The sequence below is a fragment of the Onthophagus taurus genome, chromosome 5 (assembly GCF_036711975.1).
Source record: "Onthophagus taurus isolate NC chromosome 5, IU_Otau_3.0, whole genome shotgun sequence".
NCBI lineage: Eukaryota > Metazoa > Arthropoda > Insecta > Coleoptera > Scarabaeidae > Onthophagus > Onthophagus taurus.
In genome coordinates, this window is record NC_091970.1 from 449497 (window position 1) to 469373 (window position 19877).

At 28.4% G+C, this 19877-nt stretch overlaps 1 protein-coding gene across 1 annotated transcript in view; it reads left to right on the forward strand.

Moving 5' to 3' along the window:
• LOC111421518 (extracellular serine/threonine protein CG31145) overlaps nucleotides 1-19877 on the forward strand; it is a 161378-nt gene that overhangs the window by 124864 nt on the left and 16637 nt on the right. Inside the window, exons 5-8 of the mRNA XM_071196137.1 lie at nucleotides 9109-9201; nucleotides 13171-13414; nucleotides 13471-13664; nucleotides 18197-18337. Of these exons, the coding sequence (XP_071052238.1) occupies nucleotides 9109-9201; nucleotides 13171-13414; nucleotides 13471-13664; nucleotides 18197-18337 (672 nt within the window). The remainder of the gene's footprint in view (nucleotides 1-9108; nucleotides 9202-13170; nucleotides 13415-13470; nucleotides 13665-18196; nucleotides 18338-19877) is intronic.

The following is a 19877-nucleotide window of genomic DNA, read 5'->3' on the forward strand; positions in this document are numbered from 1 at the left end:
TGGTTCTAGTCCCAAAGAAAGACGGAAATGTACGATTACTCACCAAGTGAGTGCGATAGAGACAAAACAGCTTTTACAACCCCGTGAGCCCAGCCTGAGCCAAGAAATTTGAAGCACCTAGTTTCCTTTGTACAGACTTGTGCATGGTATCGAAAGTTTATACCTGAATTTGCAAACGTCGCAAAACCTTTAACGAATTTGATGAAAAAGAACGCTTCTTGGACGTGGGATGACTCTCAGAGGATAGCTGAAGAGTTTGCTCACCTCAGCACCGTTCAATCTTAACCCTTTGTGTCCCAAGAAGTCAAACATTTTGAAATTTTGTGACAGAATTAAAACGCTATCAAAATACACTCAGTAAATGCCTAAAATATGCAAAATTCGCATAGTCTAAATGTCAAAAAAGATGCTAATTTAAAAATTCCTGGAAGCCGTGTTTATTGAAATTAAAGAATGAAACTTATTTTAAATCAAAGCTCAAAGCTTTCTCTTTAAAATGATGTATAATAATTGTTGGGTTGGATTGGAAAAATATAGAGAAAAAAAATTTTGAAATTAAACTTACATTTTCGTATAAATTAAAAGTGTCAAAAAAGATGCCAATTTAGAAATTCCTGGAAGCCGTATTTATTGAAATTAAGGAATGAGACTTGTTCTAAATTAAAGCTTAAAGCTTTCTCTTTAAAATGATGTATAATAATTGTTGGGTTGGATTGGAAAAATATTGAGAAAAAAAATGTTGAAATTAATCTTACATTTTCGTATAACCTAAGAGTGTCAAAAAAGATGTTAATTTAAAAATTCCTGGAAGTCGTATTTATTGAAATTAAGGAATGAGACTTGTTCTAAATTAAAGCTTAAAGCTTTCTCTTTAAAATGATGTATAATAATTGTTGGGTTGGATTAGAAAAATATTGAGAAAAAAAATGTTGAAATTAATCTTACATTTTCGTATAAATTAAAAGTGTCAAAAAAGATGCCAATTTAGAAATTCCTGGAAGTCGTATTTATTGAAATTAAGGAATGAGACTTATTTTAAATTAAAGCTCAAAGCTTTCTCTTTAAAATGATGTATAATAATTGTTGGGTTGGATTGGAAAAATATTGAGAAAAAAAATGTTGAAATTAAACTTACATTTTGGTATAACCTAAAAATGTCAAAAAAGATGCTAATTTAAAAATTCCTGGAAGCCGTATTTATTGAAATTAAGGAATGAAACTTATTTTAAATTAAAGCTCAAAGCTTTCTCTTTAAAATGATGTATAATAATTGTTGGGTTGGATTGGAAAAATATAGAGAAAAAAAAAGTTGAAATAAAACTTACATTTTCGTATAACCTAAGAGTGTCAAAAAAGATGCTAATTTAAAAATTCCTGGAAGCCGTATTTATTGAAATTAAAGAATGAAACTTATTTTAAATCAAAGCTCAAAGCTTTCTCTTTAAAATGATGTATAATAACTGTTGGGTTGGATTGGAAAAATATAGAGAAAAAAAAAGTTGAAATAAAACTTACATTTTCGTATAACCTAACAATGTCAAAAAAGATGCTAATTTAAAAATTCCTGGAAGCCGTATTTATTGAAATTAAGGAATGAAACTTATTTTAAATTAAAGCTCAAAGCTTTCTCTTTAAAATGATGTATAATAATTGTTGGGTTGGATTGGAAAAATATAGAGAAAAAAAAAGTTGAAATAAAACTTACATTTTCGTATAACCTAAGAGTGTCAAAAAAGATGCTAATTTAAAAATTCCTGGAAGTCATATTTATTGAAATTAAGGAATGAGACTTATTCTAAATTAAAGCTTAAAGCTTTCTCTTTAAAATGATGTATAATAATTGTTGGGTTGGATTGGAAAAATATTGAGAAAAAAAATGTTGAAATTAAACTTACATTTTAGTATAACCTAAAAATGTCAAAAAAGATGCTAATTTAAAAATTCCTGGAAGTCGTATTTATTGAAATTAAGGAATGAGACTTGTTCTAAATTAAAGCTCAAAGGTTTCTCTTTAAAATGATGTATAATAATTGTTGGGTTGGATTAGAAAAATATTGAGAAAAAAAATCTTGAAATTAAACTTACATTTTGGTATAACCTAAAAATGTCAAAAAAGATGCTAATTTAAAAATTCCTGGAAGTCGTATTTATTGAAATTAAAGAATGAAACTTATTTTAAATTAAAGCTTAAAGCTTTCTCTTTAAAATGATGTATAATAATTGTTGGGTTAGATTGGAAAAATATAGAGAAAAAAAATGTTGAAACAAAACTTACATTTTCGAATAACCTAAAAGTGTCAAAAAAGATGCTAATTTAAAAATTCCTGGAAGCCGTATTTATTGAAATTAAAGAATGAAAGTTATTTTAAATCAAAGCTCAAAGCTTTCTCTTTAAAATGATGTATAATAATTGTTGGGTTGGATCGGAAAAATATAGAGAAAAAAAAAATTGAAATAAAACTTACATTTTCGTATAACCTAAGAGTGTCAAAAAAGATGCTAATTTAAAAATTCCTGGAAGCCGTATTTATTGAAATTAAGGAATGAGACTTATTTAAAATTATAATTAGCAGATCCAGAGTTGGATAAGATTGTCAAGTTCTTTGAAACTGTTCCTACAAATGAAGACTACATTCACTGGACTGGAAAAGGTTATTTAATGAACAATGGAGTTCTATATCGTTATTCTCCAGAATCGGACGAAGAAGAAGCACAATACGTAGTGCCATCACAATGCAGAGACGATGCATGATGATGCGACTGCAGGACACACTAGATGTACTAGATGTCAAGCAGACTTTGAATCCTGTATATCATCCTGAAGCAAACCCAATAGAAAGAAAAAACCGTGATTTAAAACCACAATTTTCTATCTTAGTGGGAAATGATCACACAACATGGGATGAGAGACTCCCACAGATTCGATTTGCGATGAATACAGCAATATGTTCTACAACAAAATATTCTGCAGCCTATTTGACTTTAGGAAACCTTTTTATTTCATTGCCAAATTTTTAAAGTTCTCGTGAATTTGATGCTCGAGATCTTTCCAAACTTTAAACTGCAAGAAAATTTAAGACTTTTACCATCAGGAAAAATGCCAATTATCTATAGAAAGTAGCTGCAGCTTCTTAGAAGAAATGCGACTTCGAAGATATAAGATTTAAAACGAAAATGTAAAATCTTTTTGATTTTATTTTATTTGAGTTGATTCTACTTGAAAATTCGTTTCTAGTAAAGTGGAAAAGATAGCTTTACGTAGTGTAAAAACCGAGCCAAGGAAGCGCAATCTGGAAGTATCATCGTATTGTCCAAGGCAAAACCTAAAGTGAGCCAGACCGGAAACGTGAAGGAGGAGATTGCGCCCCTTCGGGGACATTATGAAACTTGAAATTCGCTCCTGCGGTATGCTATGGTAGATAAAAATCAACCGTCATTTTACGATGCGATTCAACTAAACAATATTAGATACTTGAATGAAACAATTTTTTTTAAACCAGTAATAAACAATCTCAAAAAAAAAAAAAAGGAAAATACATTCATTCTCCTTTTCTTGTTTCACACAGATTTTTAATAAAAGACGGTTCACGGTTTTTTATTGCAAGTTCCCATCCATTGTCTCCTAAATTACTTTTCAGATACCGTTTTCCACTTTATTTCTACCATTTTCCGAGTCCGCGCGTGTTAAATTCGCATTTTTCGTATCGTGTTTTGAACTTTGACAGAAAAAAATCTCTGAACGTTATAAACTAATTAGGTTCTCGGTTACTTTTGGAGGGTGTGTTCGACTAGTTTCCGTCATCTCGAAATGTATAAATCTGTCGTCTGGAAACGCCTAAACTTTCCGGCGGTGATAAATCTTTAAAAAATTAATTTATGAGGGTGGTTGGGAAACTGGGAGAAGTTGGACCGAAAAGTTTTTGGGGCACTTACGTTAGCGTTGGAAAATTTTGCTTGCCTTGCAATAAAAGGAAGCGATGTAGAACGAAGTTATATCACAATAAAGGAATAATATATGAGGATATATAAGAATTTTTTGTTCAATTGCAACTTTAAAAATTATTTTTAAAATTTTCTGGTTCTTCCTGATTCCTCAAGAATTCTTCAAAGATTTGACTAATAACTGAAACTAGAACTAACACTATAAGACGTATTGCATAAAGATATTTATTCCATCAATCAGCATTACCAACCCAACGTAAGAGAAATAGAAATTTTGACGTTTTCATCAATTTTCTTTTATAGCTCATTAATTATATGTGTTGGAAAAAAACTTTTCAAACGAAAAAGATTTAGAATTAACCCGCAAAACATATCCATTAACTTATTTTATTCCATCGATCAGTAGTACCAACCCAACTCAAAAATAAAACCTAATTTTGATGTTTTTGATCATTTTCGGTTGTAACTTATTAATTGTGCACGATGGAGAATTATTTTTTAAACAAAAAATGTTTAGAATTGACTCATAAGACGCATTGAATAAAGATATTTATTCCATCAATCAGCATTACCAACCCAACGTAAGAGAAATAGAAATTTTGACGTTTTCATCAATTTTCTTTTATAGCTCATTAATTATATGTGTTGGAAAAAAACTTTTCATACGAAAAAGATTTAGAATTAACCCGCAAAACATATCCATTAACTTATTTTATTCCATCGAGCAGTAGTACCAACCCAACTCAAAAATAAAACCTAATTTTGATGTTTTTGATCATTTTCGGTTGTAACTTATTAATTGTGCACGATGGAGAATTATTTTTTAAACAAAAAATGTTTAGAATTGACTCATAAGACGCATTGAATAAAGATATTTATTCCATCAATCAGCATTACCAACCTAACGTAAGAGAAATAGAAATTGTGATGTTTTCATCAATTTTCTTTTATTAACTCATTAATTATATATGTTGGAAAAAAGCTTTTCATACGAAAAAGATTTAGAATTAACCCGCAAAACATATCCATTAACTTATTTTATTCCATCGATCAGTAATACCAACCCAACTCAAAAATAAAACCTAATTTTGATGTTTTTGATCATTTTCGGTTGTAACTTATTAATTGTGCATGATGGAGAATTATTTTTTTAACAAAAAATGTTTAGAATTGACTCGTAAAACGCATTGAATAAAGATATTTATTCCATCAATCAGCATTACCAACCTAACGTAAGAGAAATAGAAATTGTGATGTTTTCATCAATTTTCTTTTATAGCTCAATAATTATATGTGTTGGAAAAAAACTTTTCATACGAAAAAGATTTAGAATTAACCCGCAAAACATATCCATTAACTTATTTTATTCCATCGATCAGTAGTACCAACCCAACTCAAAAATAAAACCTAATTTTGATGTTTTTGATCATTTTCGGTTGTAACTTATTAATTGTGCATGATGGAGAATTATTTTTTAAACAAAAAATGTTTAGAATTGACTCACAAGACGTATTGAATAGAGATATTTATTCCATCAATCAGCATTACCAACCCAACGTAAGAGAAATAGAAATTTTGACGTTTTCATCAATTTTCTTTTATAGCTCATTAATTATATGTGTTGGAAAAAAACTTTTCATACGAAAAAGATTTAGAATTAACCCGCAAAACATATCCATTAACTTATTTTATTCCATCGATCAGTAGTACCAACCCAACTCAAAAATAAAACCTAATTTTGATGTTTTTGATCATTTTCGGTTGTAACTTATTAATTGTGCATGATGGAGAATTATTTTTTAAACAAAAAATGTTTAGAATTGACTCATAAGACGCATTGAATAAAGATATTTATTCCATCAATCAGCATTACCAACCCAACGTAAGAGAAATAGAAATTTTGACGTTTTCATCAATTTTCTTTTATAACTCATTAATTATATGTGTTGGAAAAAAACTTTTCATACGAAAAAGATTTAGAATTAATCCTTAAAACATAGCCAATAAGTTATTTTATTCCATCGATCAGTAGTACCAACCCAACTCAAAAATAAAACCTAATTTTGATGTTTTTGATCATTTTCGGTTGTAACTTATTAATTGTGCATGATGGAGAATTATTTTTTAAACAAAAAATGTTTAGAATTGACTCATAAGACGCATTGAATAAAGATATTTATTCCATCAATCAGCATTACCAACTCAACGTAAGAGAAATAGAAATTGTGATGTTTTCATCAATTTTCTTTTATAGCTCATTAATTATATGTGTTGGAAAAAAACTTTTCATACGAAAAAGATTTAGAATTAACCCGCAAAACATATCCATTAACTTATTTTATTCCACCGATCAGTAGTACCAACCCAACTCAAAAATAAAACCTAATTTTGATGTTTTTGATCATTTTCGGTTGTAACTTATTAATTGTGCATGATGGAGAATTATTTTTTAAACAAAAAATGTTTAGAATTGACTCATAAGACGCATTGAATAAAGATATTTATTCCATCAATCAGCATTACCAACCCAACGTAAGAGAAATAGAAATTGTGACGTTTTCATCAATTTTCTTTTATTAACTCATTAATTATATATGTTGGAAAAAAACTTTTCATACGAAAAAGATTTAGAATTAACCCGCAAAACATATCCATTAACTTATTTTATTCCACCGATCAGTAGTACCAACCCAACTCAAAAATAAAACCTAATTTTGATGTTTTTGATCATTTTCGGTTGTAACTTATTAATTGTGCATGATGGAGAATTATTTTTTAAACAAAAAATGTTTAGAATTGACTCATAAGACGCATTGAATAAAGATATTTATTCCATCAATCAGCATTACCAACCTAACGTAAGAGAAATAGAAATTGTGATGTTTTCATCAATTTTCTTTTATAACTCATTAATTATATGTGTTGGAAAAAAACTTTTCATACGAAAAAGATTTAGAATTAACCCGCAAAACATATCCATTAACTTATTTTATTCCATCGATCAGTAGTACCAACCCAACTCAAAAATAAAACCTAATTTTGATGTTTTTGATCATTTTCGGTTGTAACTTATTAATTGTGCACGATGGAGAATTATTTTTTAAACAAAAAATGTTTAGAATTGACTCACAAGACGCATTGAATAAAGATATTTATTCCATCAATTAGCATTACCAACCCAACGTAAGAGAAATAGAAATTTTGACGTTTTCATCAATTTTCTTTTATAACTCATTAATTATATGTGTTGGAAAAAAGCTTTTCATACGAAAAAGATTTAGAATTAACCCGCAAAACATATCCATTAACTTATTTTATTCCATCGATCAGTAGTACCAACCCAACTCAAAAATAAAACCTAATTTTGATGTTTTTGATCATTTTCGGTTGTAACTTATTAATTGTGCACGATGGAGAATTATTTTTTAAACAAAAAATGTTTAGAATTGACTCACAAGACGCATTGAATAAAGATATTTATTCCATCAATTAGCATTACCAACCCAACGTAAGAGAAATAGAAATTTTGACGTTTTCATCAATTTTCTTTTATAACTCATTAATTATATGTGTTGGAAAAAAGCTTTTCATACGAAAAAGATTTAGAATTAACCCGCAAAACATATCCATTAACTTATTTTATTCCATCGATCAGTAGTACCAACCCAACTCAAAAATAAAACCTAATTTTGATGTTTTTGATCATTTTCGGTTGTAACTTATTAATTGTGCACGATGGAGAATTATTTTTTAAACAAAAAATGTTTAGAATTGACTCACAAGACGCATTGAATAAAGATATTTATTCCATCAATTAGCATTACCAACCCAACGTAAGAGAAATAGAAATTTTGACGTTTTCATCAATTTTCTTTTATAACTCATTAATTATATGTGTTGGAAAAAAGCTTTTCATACGAAAAAGATTTAGAATTAACCCGCAAAACATATCCATTAACTTATTTTATTCCATCGATCAGTAGTACCAACCCAACTCAAAAATAAAACCTAATTTTGATGTTTTTGATCATTTTCGGTTGTAACTTATTAATTGTGCACGATGGAGAATTATTTTTTAAACAAAAAATGTTTAGAATTGACTCACAAGACGCATTGAATAAAGATATTTATTCCATCAATTAGCATTACCAACCCAACGTAAGAGAAATAGAAATTTTGACGTTTTCATCAATTTTCTTTTATAACTCATTAATTATATGTGTTGGAAAAAAGCTTTTCATACGAAAAAGATTTAGAATTAACCCGCAAAACATATCCATTAACTTATTTTATTCCATCGATCAGTAGTACCAACCCAACTCAAAAATAAAACCTAATTTTGATGTTTTTGATCATTTTCGGTTGTAACTTATTAATTGTGCACGATGGAGAATTATTTTTTAAACAAAAAATGTTTAGAATTGACTCACAAGACGCATTGAATAAAGATATTTATTCCATCAATTAGCATTACCAACCCAACGTAAGAGAAATAGAAATTTTGACGTTTTCATCAATTTTCTTTTATAACTCATTAATTATATGTGTTGGAAAAAAGCTTTTCATACGAAAAAGATTTAGAATTAACCCGCAAAACATATCCATTAACTTATTTTATTCCATCGATCAGTAGTACCAACCCAACTCAAAAATAAAACCTAATTTTGATGTTTTTGATCATTTTCGGTTGTAACTTATTAATTGTGCACGATGGAGAATTATTTTTTAAACAAAAAATGTTTAGAATTGACTCACAAGACGCATTGAATAAAGATATTTATTCCATCAATTAGCATTACCAACCCAACGTAAGAGAAATAGAAATTTTGACGTTTTCATCAATTTTCTTTTATAACTCATTAATTATATGTGTTGGAAAAAAGCTTTTCATACGAAAAAGATTTAGAATTAACCCGCAAAACATATCCATTAACTTATTTTATTCCATCGATCAGTAGTACCAACCCAACTCAAAAATAAAACCTAATTTTGATGTTTTTGATCATTTTCGGTTGTAACTTATTAATTGTGCACGATGGAGAATTATTTTTTAAAACTACGTATGGCATTTGTAAGAGCGGAAAATGATTTATTGCCATACTATATGTGAAATTGTTTAAATATTTGTTTAGGACGATGATTTAACCGGTTGAATAATTGTTTCAGATTTCCACGCGATCAACAGACCCTTCCGAATCACTTCTACTTCACCGATTACGAACGTCACAACGCGGAGATAGCTGCTTTTCATCTCGACAGGTATTTATAGAGATAATTATGTGTTTTTTTTTTGGTTGAAGTTTAATTTTCTTGCTTGAACACATAACCGTGTAGAGAAATGATGTTTATAAAACAAACGGGCGTAAAGGTTTTTGTGTCCATGAAAAATTCGTTATAAACTTCTGCTTCGTTGCTAATTAGAACTTGGAAGCGCCGCAAAAAAATAATATTATTACGTAGTAAGAGCGGAATTGTAAAAATGTTGTTGGTCCTTTGTGCTTTTACGGAGTTGTTTCGAGAAAATAAAACGAAATTGTACGGCTTCTCCTTCAGGCGTAATATATTATGGCTCGAAAGAAATAACATACGCAAGTTTACTCATAAATTATTCCTTATCTTATTTTATCTTATTTATTTCATTCCAGCCATATTATTAATTCATCAACTTATATTTAGGATTTTAATAAATACATTTAAAATCTGTCAAAGCGTAAACGAAGAAGGAAAAAAAAAGTATACCGACAGGAAAATAAATATATTTCAATTTCTCTTTTCCGCGGAAACTTGGTCCCAAACGAAGTGGATTAAAGTTAAAAAAGTCGACCCGTATAAACGTGTCCGGCAGTTTGGCAAACCGCCCCCTCGGGAACTTAAGAGATAAACCCAGACGCGGGCTGACAAAGAAAAGGAAAAGGGGAGGCGGCCGAAGTTCGCGTTCCCATAAAACTTTCGCCCTTGCAAGCGCAAATTGAATGTTTCGGCGGCGATTTGCTCTCTGTAATCATTCCGGGCGGAAAGAATTCAAACCAAAGTTATCCTTTTCGAATTTCGTCAAGAAACAAAAAATTAATTATTATCTTTTCATTACATTCGAAATCAATTTTTCACTCAACCCAAGAGCTGTTATTGTTGTATCTAGGTTCATTTATAAGAACCAAGGTTTTTACTTAGACATTTTGACCTCGTTTGCAAGCGACACAGATTCAGAACTTAATCATACGAAATTTGGTGTACAGGGTGGTTCAAATTCGATGTCCGAATAGGCTAACTCGAAAACTATAAGAGTTAGAAGAAAAGTAATGCCGAAAACCTCAAAGCGCTATCGTATATAAACTTGTTTATTATTATTATTATTATTATTATTATATAATTAATGAGCTACAAAAAAAAATTGATGAAAACGTCAAAATTTCTATTTCTCTTACGTTGGGTTGGTAATGCTGATTGATGGAATTCAATACGTCTTATGAGTCAATTCTAAACATTTTTTGTTTAAAAAATAATTCTCCATCATGCACAATTAATAAGTTACAACTGAAAATGATCAAAAACATCAAAATTAGGTTTTATTTTTGAGTTGGGTTGGTACTACTGATCGATGGAATAAAACAAGTGAATGGATATATTTTGCGGGTTAATTCTAAATCTTTTTCGTATGAAAAGTTTTTTTCCAACACATATAATTAATGAGTTATAAAAGAAAATTGATGAAAACGTCAAAATTTCTATTTCTCTTACGTTGGGTTGGTAATGCTGATTGATGGAATAAATATCTTTATTCAATGCGTCTTATGAATCAATTCTAAACATTTTTTGTTTAAAAAATAATTCTCCATCATGCACAATTAATAAGTTACGACCGAAAATGATCAAAAACATCAAAATTAGGTTTTATTTTTGAGTTGGGTTGGTACTACTGATCGATGGAATAAAATAAGTTAATGGCTATGTTTTGCGGATTAATTCTAAATCTTTTTCGTATGAAAAGTTTTTTTCCAACACATATAATTAATGAGCTATAAAAGAAAATTGATGAAAACGTCAAAATTTCTATTTCTCTTACGTTGGGTTGGTAATGCTGATTGATGGAATAAATATCTTTATTCAATGCGTCTTATAAGTCAATTCTAAACATTTTTTGTTTAAAATATAATTCTCCATCATGCACAATTAATAAGTTACAACTGAAAATGATCAAAAACATCAAAATTAGGTTTTATTTTTGAGTTGGGTTGGTACTACTGATCGATGGAATAAAATAAGTTAATGGATATGTTTTGCGGGTTAATTCTAAATCTTTTTCGTATGAAAAGTTCTTTTCCAACACATATAATTAATGAGCTACAAAAGAAAATTGATGAAAACGTCAAAATTTCTATTTCTCTTACGTTGGGTTGGTAATGTTGATTGATGGAATAAATATCTTTACTCAATACGTCTTGTGAGTCAATTCTAAACATTTTTTGTTTAAAAAATAATTCTCCATCATGCACAATTAATAAGTTACAACCGAAAATGATCAAAAACATCAAAATTAGGTTTTATTTTTGAGTTGGGTTGGTACTACTGATCGATGGAATAAAATAAGTTAATGGATATATTTTGCGGGTTAATTCTAAATCTTTTTCGTATGAAAAGTTTTTTTCCAACACATATAATTAATGAGTTATAAAAGAAAATTGATGAAAACGTCAAAATTTCTATTTCTCTTACGTTGGGTTGGTAATGCTGATTGATGGAATAAATATCTTTATTCAATACGTCTTGTGAGTCAATTCTAAACATTTTTTGTTTAAAAAATAATTCTCCATCATGCACAATTAATAAGTTACAACCGAAAATGATCAAAAACATCAAAATTAGGTTTTATTTTTGAATTGGGTTGGTACTACTGATCGATGGAATAAAATAAGTTAATGGATATGTTTTGCGGGTTAATTCTAAATCTTTTTCGTATGAAAAGTTTTTTTCCAACACATATAATTAATGAGCTACAAAAGAAAATTGATGAAAACGTCAAAATTTCTATTTCTCTTACGTTGGGTTGGTAATGCTGATTGATGGAATAAATATCTTTATTCAATACGTCTTATGAGTCAATTCTAAACATTTTTTGTTTAAAAAATAATTCTCCATCATGCACAATTAATAAGTTACAACCGAAAATGATCAAAAACATCAAAATTAGGTTTTATTTTTGAGTTGGGTTGGTACTACTGATCGATGGAATAAAATAACTTATTGGATATGTTTTAAGGATTAATTCTAAATCTTTTTTGTATGAAAATTTTTTTTCTATCAGATATAATTAATGAGTTATAAAAGAAATTGTTGAAAACGTCAAAATTTTTATTTCTCTTACGTTGGGTTGGTAATGTTGATTGATGGAATAAATATCTTTATTCAATACGTCTTGTGAGTCAATTCTAAACATTTTTTGTTTAAAAAATAATTCTCCATCATGCACAATTAATAAGTTACAACCGAAAATGATCAAAAACATCAAAATTAGGTTTTATTTTTGAATTGGGTTGGTACTACTGATCGATGGAATAAAATAAGTTAATGGATATGTTTTGCGGGTTAATTCTAAATCTTTTTCGTATGAAAAGTTTTTTTCCAACACATATAATTAATGAGTTATAAAAGAAAATTGATGAAAACGTCAAAATTTCTATTTCTCTTACGTTGGGTTGGTAATGTTGATTGATGGAATAAATATCTTTATTCAATACGTCTTGTGAGTCAATTCTAAACATTTTTTGTTTAAAAAATAATTCTCCATCATGCACAATTAATAAGTTACAATCGAAAATGATCAAAAACATCAAAATTAGGTTTTATTTTTGAGTTGGGTTGGTACTAGTCAAACGACGAAAGCACTATGAGGTTTTCGGCATTAGCAGTTTCTTGAAAAACGAGATCATCTAATTTTCTTCTAACTCTTATAGTTTTCGAGTTAGCCTATTCGGACATCGAATTTTAACCACCCTGTACATAAAGACATCATCGGCGGACCTTCTTTTACAAGAACGTCGCCAAGGTCACTTGCGGCCGAGGCGCTACATCAATCTGTCAATGTTGTAACGTCTCGGCTTAATCGGGCATTTTGCTTTGTCTCAGTATTATTTAACGAACACCTTTATTCCATACTACATTTATTGTCACCCGATTAAACTGGGCTCATCCTAGACTTTCCAGATATTTACCAAATATTTTTTGTTTTAGACTTCTTGGTTTTCGACGAGCAATGCCAGTAACAGGTCGCCTTTTAAACATGACCACCGAATTGTATCAAAAAGCCGACGGCGAACTATTAAAAACTTTCTTCGTTTCGCCATCAGACAATTTATGTTTCCACGGAAAATGTACTTATTATTGCGACACTTCCCACGCGATTTGCGGCAACCCGGATAGTTTAGAGGGAAGTTTCGCCACGTTTTTGCCGCCCAAAGAAATGGCCGTGCGCAAGGTAAGATTATATTATTACCCATTATATTATTCCGACGTCGTGCTTCATATCGACAGGTTTGGAGGCATCCGTGGCGCAGATCTTACCACAAAAGGAGGAAGGCACAATGGGAGACCGAATCGAATTATTGCTCGTTGGTTCGCGAAATACCACCGTACGATAAAGGGAGAAGACTTTACGATCTAATGGACATGTCCGTATTTGATTTTCTCATTGGAAATATGGACAGGCATCATTACGAGACTTTCAGGTAATTATTGTTAAGTTAAACAATCTTATTGATTACGTAATTAGATTTATTGTTTGGATAAGCTAAAATAAACATTAATTAATTAATTAATTAATAATAATAATACAGGAAAATCTCGATATAACGGATTAATACGTGACGTCACTAGACTAGACCTAGAACTAGAAACGTAATGCATTTATATTAAAGAAAACTTTACTTAATTTAAATATATACAGTGTGTCCCAGAATAGATGTTACAAGAGGTATGATGACATCAAAATTTTTGAAATTTATTACAAGGCTAAGGAATTAAGCCCTGCTTGGTGTGAAGAGAAGTTTAAGAATATTATTAAGAAAAGTATTTTTAGTTTAGGTAAAGTAATCTTTTCGTTCATGATACGGAAAAATTTTATTAAGAAAAGTTGTTCAAAATGAGAAATTATGGGCCTATACAAAATTTCAGAAGGATCTATCCACTTTGGTTGAACCATCACATTTTAGTTTAAATAACATAAATATTGTATATACACACCCTGTATATATCAAGTATGAGTAGAAAAAATTTGAGGGGTTATAGGTCCCATTTTTGTGAATAAAAAATTCTTATAACACAATGTCTCATTCTTTGCCATTCTTAAGATATGACACGATAAAGTTAAAGGTTTGAAAGTTTAAGTACTGCTGTATAAAGAATTATACTAAGCAGGCTTTGCTTATGTATATAGCTTTAATTTGACACATAAACGTCATTTTTGTGATATTTCTTTAGAAGTTGTTTATTTTATACGAATAAATTTATTACTTCTGTTTTATCACTCTTTAATTTACAAAAATTTTGGTTTTAATAAATAAACTTGTTTATTGTATTAAAAACAACAAAGTTACAAAACTAGAAACAAATTGCAAAGCAAAGCCTGCTTAGTATAATTCATTAACCAGTAGTACTTAAAGTTGTGAACCCTTAACTTTATCGTATCATATCTTAAAAAGGACAAAGAATGGGACATTGTGTTATAAGAATTTTTTATTCAGAAAGAGGAGACCTATAACCCCTCAATTTTTGTCTACTAATGCCTAATACACCCTGTATAGTAATTGAAATGTGAACTAAAACTGAGGGATAATACAATTTATTTGTCAATATTTGCGACTACTTAAGTCATTTTTTTTCTCAATATTTTTCCAATCCAACCTATCAATTACTATACACCATTTTAAAGAGAAAGCTTTGAGCTTTAATTTAGTATAAGTCTCATTCCTTAATTTCAATAAATACGGCTTCCAGGAATTTTTAAATTAGCATCTTTTTTGACATTTTTAGGTTATACGAAAATGTAAGTTTTGTTTCAACATTTTTTTTCTCAACATTTTTCCAATCCAACCTAACAATTATTATACATCATTTTAAAGAGAAAGCTTTAAGCTTTAATTTAGAATAAGTTTCATTCCTTAATTTCAATAAATACGGATTCCAGGAATTTTTAAATTAGCATCTTTTTTGACATTTTTAGGTTATACGAAAATGTAAGTTTTGTTTCAACATTTTTTTTTTATATTTTTCCAATCCAACCTAACAACTACTATACACCATTTTAAAGAGAAAGCTTTGAGCTTTAATTTAGAATAAGTCTCATTCCTTAATTTCAATAAATACGGCTTCCAGGAATTTTTAAATTAGCATCTTTTTTGACATTTTTAGGTTATACGAATATGTAAGTTTTGTTTCAACATTTTTTTTCTCAATATTTTTCCAATCCAACCTATCACTTACTATACACCATTTTAAAGAGAAAGCTTTGAGCTTTAATTTAGAATAAGTCTCATTCCTTAATTTCAATAAATACAGCTTCCAGGAATTTTTAAATTAGCATCTTTTTTGACATTTTTAGGTTATACGAAAATGTAAGTTTTGTTTCAACATTTTTTTTCTCAACATTTTTCCAATCCAACCTAACAATTATTATACATCATTTTAAAGAGAAAGCTTTGAGCTTTAATTTAAAATAAGTCTCATTCCTTAATTTCAATAAATACGGCTTCCAGGAATTTTTAAATTAGCATCTTTTTTGACATTTTTAGGTTATACGAATATGTAAGTTTTGTTTCAACATTTTTTTTCTCAATATTTTTCCAATCCAACCTATCACTTACTATACACCATTTTAAAGAGAAAGCTTTGAGCTTTAATTTAGAATAAGTCTCATTCCTTAATTTCAATAAATACGGATTCCAGGAATTTTTAAATTAGCATCTTTTTTGACATTTTTAGGTTATACGAAAATGTAAGTTTTGTTTCAACATTTTTTTTCTCAATATTTTTCCAATCCAACCTAACAATTATTATACATCATTTTAAAGAGAAAGCTTTGAGCTTTAATTTAGAATAAGTCTCATTCCTTAATTTCAATAAATACGGCTTCCAGGAATTTTTAAATTAGCATCTTTTTTGACATTTTTAGGTTATACGAAAATGTAAGTTTTGTTTCAACATTTTTTTTCTCAATATTTTTCAAATCCAACCTAACAATTATTATACATTATTTTAAAGAGAAAGCTTTGAGCTTTAATTTAGAATAAATCTCATTACTTAATTTCAATAAATACGGCTTCCAGGAATTTTTAAATTAGCATTTTTTTTGACATTTTTAGGTTATACGAAAATGTAAGTTTTATTTCAACATTTTTTTTCTCAATATTTTTCCAATCCAACCTAACAATTATTATACATAATTTTAAAGAGAAAGCTTTGAGCTTTAATTTAAAATAAGTCTCATTCCTTAATTTCAATAAATACGGATTCCAGGAATTTTTAAATTAGCATCTTTTTTGGCACTTTTAGGTTATACGAAAATGTAAGTTTTGTTTCAACATTTTTTTTCTCAATATTTTTCCAATCCAACCTATCAATTACTATACACCATTTTAAAGAGAAAGCTTTGAGTTTTAATTTAGAATAAGTCTCATTCCTTAATTTCAATAAATACGGCTTCCAGGAATTTTTAAATTAGCATCTTTTTTGACATTTTTAGGTTATACGAAAATGTAAGTTTTGTTTCAACATTTTTTTTCTCAATATTTTTCCAATCCAACCTATCAATTACTATACACCATTTTAAAGAGAAAGCTTTGAGCTTTAATTTAAAATAAGTCTCATTCCTTAATTTCAATAAATACGGCTTCCAGGAATTTTTAAATTAGCATCTTTTTTGACATTTTTAGGTTATACGAAAATGTAAGTTTTGTTTCAACATTTTTTTTCTCAATATTTTTCCAATCCAACCTATCAATTACTATACACCATTTTAAAGAGAAAGCTTTGAGCTTTAATTTAGAATAAGTCTCATTCCTTAATTTCAATAAATACGGCTTCCAGGAATTTTTAAATTAGCATCTTTTTTGACATTTTTAGGTTATACGAAAATGTAAGTTTTGTTTCAACATTTTTTTTCTCAATATTTTTCCAATCCAACCTATCAATTATTATACACCATTTTAAAGAGAAAGCTTTGAGCTTTAATTTAGAATAAGTCTCATTTCTTAATTTCAATAAATACGGCTTCCAGGAATTTTTAAATTAGCATCTTTTTTGACATTTTTAGGTTATACGAAAATGTAAGTTTTGTTTCAACATTTTTTTTCTCAATATTTTTCCAATGCAACCTATCAATTACTATACACCATTTTAAAGAGAAAGCTTTGAGCTTTAATTTAGAATAAGTCTCATTTCTTAATTTCAATAAATACGGCTTCCAGGAATTTTTAAATTAGCATCTTTTTTGGCACTTTTAGGTTATACGAAAATGTAAGTTTTGTTTCAACATTTTTTTTCTCAACATTTTTCCAATCCAACCTAACAATTATTATACATCATTTTAAAGAGAAAGCTTTGAGCTTTAATTTAAAATAAGTTTCATTCCTTAATTTCAATAAATACGGCTTCCAGGAATTTTTAAATTAGCATCTTTTTTGGCACTTTTAGGTTATACGAATATGTAAGTTTTGTTTCAACATTTTTTTTTTCAATATTTTTCCAATCCAACCTAACAATTATTATACATCATTTTAAAGAGAAAGCTTTAAGCTTTAATTTAAAATAAGTTTCATTCCTCAATTTCAATAAATACGGCTTCCAAGAATTTTTAAATTAGCATCTTTTTTGGCACTTTTAGGTTATACGAAAATGTAAGTTTTGTTTCAACATTTTTTTTCTCAACATTTTTCCAATCCAACCCAACAATTATTATACATCATTTTAAAGAGAAAGCTTTGAGCTTTAATTTAGAATAAGTCTCATTCCTTAATTTCAATAAATACGGCTTCCAGGAATTTTTAAATTAGCATCTTTTTTGACAATTTTAGGTTATACGAAAATGTAAGTTTTGTTTCAACATTTTTCCAGTCCAACCTAACAATTATTATACATCATTTTATACATCCTGGGACACACTGTATATGATGTATTAAATAGATAATATTAATAATATAACTTTTTAATATAAAGTCCGTTATATCCAGCTTTTTTATACCCATCCAATTTTTTTTTCTTTTAGAATATTTGGAAATGACACTTTCCCTCTTCATCTCGATCACGGAAGAGGATTTGGAAAACCGTTTTTCGACGAATTATCAATTCTAGCACCAGTTTTGCAATGTTGCATGTTGAGACAATCGACGTTAGAGACATTACTTAAGTAAGTAAATCAATATAATTCTTTTTGTTGGCATTATAAACCCATTAAGGTAATTTCTGAAGATTATAATCACGAATATTAAAATAATCTCCCCTACAATATAAATAAAAGAAATACGTAATGGGTTTATAATTCCATTTTTTTTTCTTGTCTTCTCGGAAACGCAATGAATATTTTAAGATGACCCCGTTTGGTTAAAACCGTTACATTTAAGTCGTTCTATTCCGAAAGGTAAAGGTAAACAGGTCGCATTATTTCCCGGGAAAATTATCCGAATTTTCGCCTCGCCATAACCATAACGTCGTCGTTGTATCCTAATAAAAACCCGTAGTGGAGGTATTTCATAACACTTACCGAGCAGTAAACGTCGAATGGGTTTTCGGTATAACGGCGTATTCCGGAATCAATCAAAATTTTTTAACGCGTCGCGTCGTCTTGAAACCCAACCCTTCGTGCCCATTACACCACCACTTTCGCATAAATATTGATGTAATAGTAAATATTCTAGTGGCCAATCTGACCCTTTGAGTAATTCATGAACCGTACTCCACACCAACGCTCTTCGTTTACTGACAATCCACCATGCAACGCGTTGTGATGCTAATAGTCTCGATGTGATAAAACATTTTCATTTTTGAATCGATAATAATCAGGAGTTTACTCGTTTTTATTTCGGTTGTTTGCGTTTAATTAACACAAAATGAATTTTAAATATATACAGCGCCATCTAGAAAACATATCAAATTTTTTTATTAAAATAATCGATTATAAATTGTATTTTAAACAAATTTTATCTGAAACAATTTTTGATAAAATTGAATTTTCATCGTACTATTCACAGGGAAATTATGGATTCTATAATTTCAATTTTTCGAAAAAAATGTTTTAATGAAAGTTGTTACTGACTCGATTCTAAATAAGATTTATTCGAAAAAATTTTTAATTCAAACGATAATTATTAAGATAACCTAAAAAAATGTTATATATATGTATATATATCGGTATACAGCGCCATCTAGTAAACATATCAAATTTTTTTATTAAAATAATCGATTATAAATTGTATTTTAAACAAATTCTATCTGAAACAATTTTTGATAAAATTGAATTTTCATCGTACTATTCACAGGGAAATTATAGATTCTATAACATCAATTTTTCGAAAAAAATGTTTTAATGAAAGTTGTTACTGACTCGATTCTAAATAAGATTTATTCGAAAAAAATTTTAATTCAAACGATAATTATTAAGATAACCTAAAAAAATGTTATATATATGTATATATATATCAGTATACAGCGCCATCTAGTAAACATATCAATTTTTTTTATTAAAATAATCGATTATAAATTATATTTTAAACAAATTTTATCTGAAACATTTTTTGATAAAATTGAATTTTCATCGTACTATTCACAGGGAAATTATAGATTCTATAATTTCAATTTTTCGAAAAAAATGTTTTAATGAAAGTTGTCACTGACTCGATTCTAAATAAGATTTATTCGAAAATTTTTTTAATTCAAACGATAATTATTAA